At 40.3% G+C, this 5,754-nt stretch overlaps 1 protein-coding gene across 1 annotated transcript; it reads left to right on the top strand.

The window, feature by feature from the left end:
- The first annotated feature begins 524 nt into the window (after positions 1-524).
- LOC103696004 (plant cysteine oxidase 2-like) lies at positions 525-4,067 on the top strand. The gene is made up of 5 exons (XM_008777483.6): positions 525-1,110; positions 2,303-2,421; positions 2,522-2,681; positions 2,787-2,993; positions 3,680-4,067. Exons 1-5 carry the CDS (start codon positions 888-890, stop codon positions 3,802-3,804), a joined length of 834 nt encoding a protein of 277 aa, XP_008775705.3. The 5' UTR covers positions 525-887; the 3' UTR covers positions 3,805-4,067.
- Positions 4,068-5,754: the final 1,687 nt, after the last annotated feature.

Below are 5,754 nucleotides of genomic sequence, written 5' to 3'. Positions count from 1 at the left end.
TGCATGAATATTTTTTTATTTATATATATATATATATCCACATCATTTAATGCTGTTAAAATTAACAGTTTCAAAGTGAAATAATTAAAATATTTTTAATAGATAGATGCTTAAAAAAATAATTTTAAAGCAATCACGATGAGAGACAAAATTTTTTTAAAAAATTTTATTTTATTTTTAATTAAAATTAGTATAGTTTTATGAGTGTATAGAAATAAATATAAATTTAGGGTGAGTATTCACTTAAATTTAAATTTTTGGAAAGGTGTTCATTAAAAGAAATAAAAAATAAAAAAAAACATTTCATAACGGTGCCACGTCAAGGAAGAGAATCCATGCAGTACACGGCGGATTTCTGCGTAACGACCAATCGTCTCCTGACACGTAGCCCTAGGCATTCCCTTGTACCATACCTGGTTTGAATCCAATGCGATTTTTATATGGAAATGACTTCATTAATTTTTACTTTTTATTTACCTTTATAAGTATGGCATGTAGTTATTTGGCTGGGTCCATTTGGAGATAGAGATAGAGCGAGAGAGAGAGAGAGAGAGAGAGAGAGAGAGAGGGAGAAAAAAATCCACGGCTGTTTGGGAGTAGCCCACAGGAAAGTGGAGAATCTCCCTCGGCGTGGCCCCTGGTTTTTTTCACCCAGGCTCGTTGTCTCAGCCAAACTACCCAAATCCCTCCCCTTTTTATACTCCCATATCTCCATCACCCCTCCACAGGAATTCCCCTGCTTCCAATTCCTGTGAGTAGAATTCTACCCGTATAAAGCCATCAAATCCCATCGGCTCTCCTCTTGCACAAAATCCCATCTTTTTTCCCAACAATTCTGGTCTTTTCCGATACTTGAGGGGTTGGCGGGGCGAGTCGGGCCGATCTTGATGGGGGTTGACAGGAGGTTGGCCGACAGGAAGGGGAAGGAGGAGGCGGCGGCGATGGAGAAGAGCAAGTCGGCGAAGAAGAGCAAGCGGCGGCAGAAGAAGTCGCCGCCGATGCCGACTGTCGTCCAGAGGCTGTTCGATACCTGCAAGGAGATCTTCGCCAATTGTGGAGCCGACGTCGTCCCGGCTCCGGAGGACATCGAGCGCCTTCGAGCCATTCTTGGTACGAGCTCTCTTCTTTTTCGTGAAAAAGTTTGCATTTTTATGTCCCAGAAACTTCTTGTTCTAGTACGTTTCGGAGGAGTCGGGTAGCATGCGAAGCTTATATTGTGGATAGCTCGAGGAATGCGATAGGATGTGGATTGATTTCACGCCTGTTTTCTTAAATCCTAATGTGCATTGCAGAGAACTTTTGAATCCTGCCTTTTGATTTGGATTAATGGTAAAAACATATTCTTTTTATGAGATTGGCCATGGCTTGCTATACATTCGGCAGAGTTGATTTCATGGGAAAAAATTATTAATTTTATGTTTATTATGGATTCTTGTCCTATTTGGATCATTGGATTTCTCAGAATTGCAACTATTGCTGCATTTCATGATACCGGTTTCGAATTGTTGGATGGTTGCTGCTATTACAAGTGATTGCTTTGTCTTGTTTCTATTAGCAGTATTCAGTTGGCCATGATTAGATAGTTGATATTGGCTTATACCAAAGGGACTCAAGGTAGTGGAAGTAGTATTCGATATAGCTATCACTCAAAGATACTTTGTTGGCTCTCGAGGCATGCTTGTAACTTGTAAGTATTGTTTGATGGTGAAGATATCTGGACTCACAAATCTTCACCAATGATGATCTCATTATGGCATCAGCGATTGCTAGTTCTCATTGCATGAATAATAATAGAAGGATGCTGCCATCTAAAGCTCATGGTAATGGCTTTTCTTATTGTCATGGATTACAGTGTTTTGACTTACAAAGACAAACACGAATATGATGCGAACCAAATGTCATGCATCGACTACTGTAGACAAAAATGTATGCAAAATTAGGATTAGGCGAACATCATGCTTTACTGTGTATATGATCTGTTAATGCCCTCAGCTATCAATTTCGGTTTCGTTTCGGTATTTTCTCAGTTTCCATTTATCGGTGATAGGATAACATGGGGACAACCATGGAATAGTTGAAACAGTTAGTTTAGGGTGAGTATATATGTACTTGATTGTATAAACGGATGAGCGAGTCCGTACATGAAGCATGTGATGATTCATGACTAGATACTGTAGACAGAGATTTGAGTGTTGGAAATAATCTATCATGTGATTAGGGTGAGTATATAAATAGGTGGTGGGGCATTTTATGCACAGGTGCGACTTTGTTTGATAATTGCGCTCGTTTCTTTCTCCTGCAGATGTTATGAAACCAGAAGATGTTGGTCTGAATCCAAACCTGCAGTATTTTCGCAATGTTGTGTCTGAAGGGCCTCCTGTGATAACATACTTACCCCTTTATGAGTGTCCCAAGTTCTCGGTACTGTAATTTCCTGTTATACTACCAGTTCTGTTGCATCTGTTTGTGAATGCTGCTTGGTAATCCGTATTTCTCTCGAATTGCTAAATGTATCCTGCAGATATGTATCTTCTGCATGCCTAAGTCTGCTGTCATCCCACTGCATAATCACCCAGGAATGACTGTCTTTAGCAAGATTCTTTTTGGGTCAATGCACATCAAGTCGTATGATTGGGTTAATAATCCTCAGAACTCGAACGAGACAGTTAGAAATGCTGATGGTAAGCTCTTTTGGATTTGTTTGGATTTGCAATATGCTGGGTTGAAAGATGTGATATTTAATCTTCTTTTTCTTCTTTTTTTTTTTCCTTTTTTTTCGGGTCCAGGTGCGCGGCTAGCCAAGGTTATTACCGATGATGTTTTCAAGGTGCCATGCAAGACATCCATACTATATCCAGCTGCTGGAGGCAACATGCATCGTTTTACTGCAGTGACCTCTTGTGCAGTGCTGGATGTGCTTGGCCCACCTTACACTAAATCTGAAGGAAGAGATTGTGCATATTATAATGACCTCCCATATTTGAGTTCCTCTGGTATGGTTTTATTTTGAACTCATTTGCATAATTTCATTTAGCTATACTTATATTATGACATCGACGATAGCATTTATCTGCTGGCATCATGGAAAGATCATGAAAATTCGTTCTATGCATTTCTTTTGATGCAAATTGCTTAAATAATTAGATGCTGGCATCATTATTGTTGTGTTATGCATTATTATATTTGTTCACTATCATGGTTATCATGATGTAATGTTAATTCCCAGCCTAAAACCTTTTAACAGTGCATGTTGCTGAATGCTGTGATGGACCAAGGAAATTAGGATTACTGTTACTCAAATGTGAATGATCCTCTGTATGAGGTCTTCAGCTTCCCCACCCAGCACTCCTGTAAAATTGCAAGCACAAGTTTTGTATTCAATTCCACCTCTTCTTCCCATTAAACGTCCCAAAGTTCCATAAACAAGTTCCCACTTGTTCCTATCTGTATTTCCCAGTGATTGTGCGTGAAAGATTAAACCACATGAGAGCGAAACCCTTACTTTCCTATTGTAGGATTCCTGTTTCCTCTACCCTTCATAGGGCATCTTAACCCATGGCTTGAAAACTTCTTGCAAGCATGGCCAGGCAAAATCATCTATAAATTTAACTCATAGAACAAATGTATAGAACTCACTGGATGGTAGAAGTGGACTTGCTTACTTAGGCTTCTATTTCAGGCGATGCGGTTTTGGCGGCCGGTGAGCATGAGAGGCATGCTTGGCTGAAAGAGAGGGTGGGAAAACCTGATGACTGCTTTGTTCTGGCTGCTGAGTACAAGGGCCCAAAAATTGTGGACCACTGAATTACCATCTGAAAGCACAGCACTTCTGCTGGTTGGGTGTAGATACACAAAAAAGAGAATGGAAAGGGATAAGGGAAAGGTTCTGGGTGGCTTGCGCACACCTCACAGCAATTTTCTGTTTTATTAGATTAGCTTTGCTTAGTTAGGGTTTTAAGCTTTTACTTATGACTGTGGTGTTGACAATTTGATACATGGAAAAATATAAGTCTGAATGATGTAAGACTCAGATTTTTATCTGAATTCATTTTTTTTTTTCCTCCTCCCTTTGCTGTACTTCTTGGCCTGAGCTTGCATCATTGTATTCATTCAGAGCGATTGGATCTTGAGGATGATAAGATCAGTCTCGTGCCTGATGAGAATCTTGAGGATCGTTGTTGGATCATTTGGTAATACAAGAGAGGGGAGAATGATGTAAACGCCGTTAGGTTTTAGTTGTCATTTGTTCCAAGATGTGGACGGTCAACAATTCCTGGATGTAGGGTGACGGGAGCCTTTCTATTTTCCTTGGAATTGAAGGACCTGTGTGTCGCGGCCGCCGCGAATTATCGTGATGCCTTGTATTACACGAGGGGCGATGGGGACTTGTAGTACGGTGTATCTTGATCCACAGCGAGTTAATGCACGTGAATATGCCCTTTTTTTTTTTTTTTGATACAACGAACGTGAACATGCTTGAATTGCAGGGCATTAAGCGAGTACAATATCTGCAGTTTTTTTTTTCCGTGGGCAGAGAACATCCATAGATTTGAAGACATTAATTCCAGTTAGCACAAAAAAAAGACATTAAAGCCTGTTAGGAGAAAAAAAACATTTAATCCGCGTACTATATCTTATAGATCTGATGATCACACGTTTCACAACCCATAAACCTTGCCCGTAGGTTTTCTACTCCGGCAGTGCTAAGTGGAATAAACCCTAACCCGAAGAGAAAGGCCCCTCGAGGCTTCAACATTTAGGGTAGAGCTCAGGGCAGTATAGAAGAAACTTTCTTTCGTGAGGCATGTACTAGTGACTGGTTGCATCATCCTGGAAGGAGACTCAACTGCGTTGATTAAGCTATTACGAGAGGAGGGGTGGGAGGAGATAGAACATTCGCTTCTCAGTGACACGATGAATGATGCGGGAGAGCCATGTTATCCAGGTCGGGCTTATTTTTCGGATGATGAACCGAGCTACTGATTGGATCATCTCATTTGTTGCTCATCATTCTGGAGATTTTCTATAAACCCAGCAGACTTTTTCTTCTGCTTTGCGTAGTCTTTTTGCTAGTGATGTAGCTAGCTATGCTCATGCCAAAGCGGTGTGAGTGGCCGATTCACTTAAAAAGAGAGAGAGAGAGAGAGAGAGAGAGAGAGAGAGAGAGAGAGGCCTATGGAAGTAAAGAGGCAGGGGGAAAAAAGATAAGGCCGGGAATGTACATGATTGTAGAAGTTTCATGATCTAGTACCATTCATCTGCAATCTACTTTACTATGTTATTCCAATAATAAATCTGAAATTTTATTTGATTGGAAATCTCGGATAAACTAGGACATTGTAAATGTTGGTTTGACAGGCGGTTCCCCATGAACGTGAATAAGTTTAGCCCTCCCATTTGCATAGTTTTAATGAGTTGGACCTGCTATGCATCCTTTATTATAAAAACAGTCTGCCAAGCGCATTCATGAACATAATGAGGCCTTGATATTATTAGCTTCAGAGAATAAAACGATCCAGAAAGACGTGCAAAATAAAAAAAGAGGTACACAACCGACAAGAGTTCGACCAAGTAGTTCCTACATTGCTTCTCTGTGGAGGTCGTTGGTTCAACCAACCATATATAATCTGTTCTGTGGAATTCAAACTCCAAAATACCTGGGCGAAGCTCTGTCAGGTATGTTGTTCGTATACACCACATGCATCATATGAGGTGTATTATGGTACAGGTTAAGTGACCAATGACTCCATCAAG

This window comes from Phoenix dactylifera, chromosome 1, assembly GCF_051530095.1.
Source record: "Phoenix dactylifera cultivar Ajwa chromosome 1, Ajwa_hap1_PhDact_Kaust_v1.1, whole genome shotgun sequence".
NCBI classification, from domain to species: domain Eukaryota; kingdom Viridiplantae; phylum Streptophyta; class Magnoliopsida; order Arecales; family Arecaceae; genus Phoenix; species Phoenix dactylifera.
This window is presented reverse-complemented; position numbering and strand designations above follow the sequence as displayed.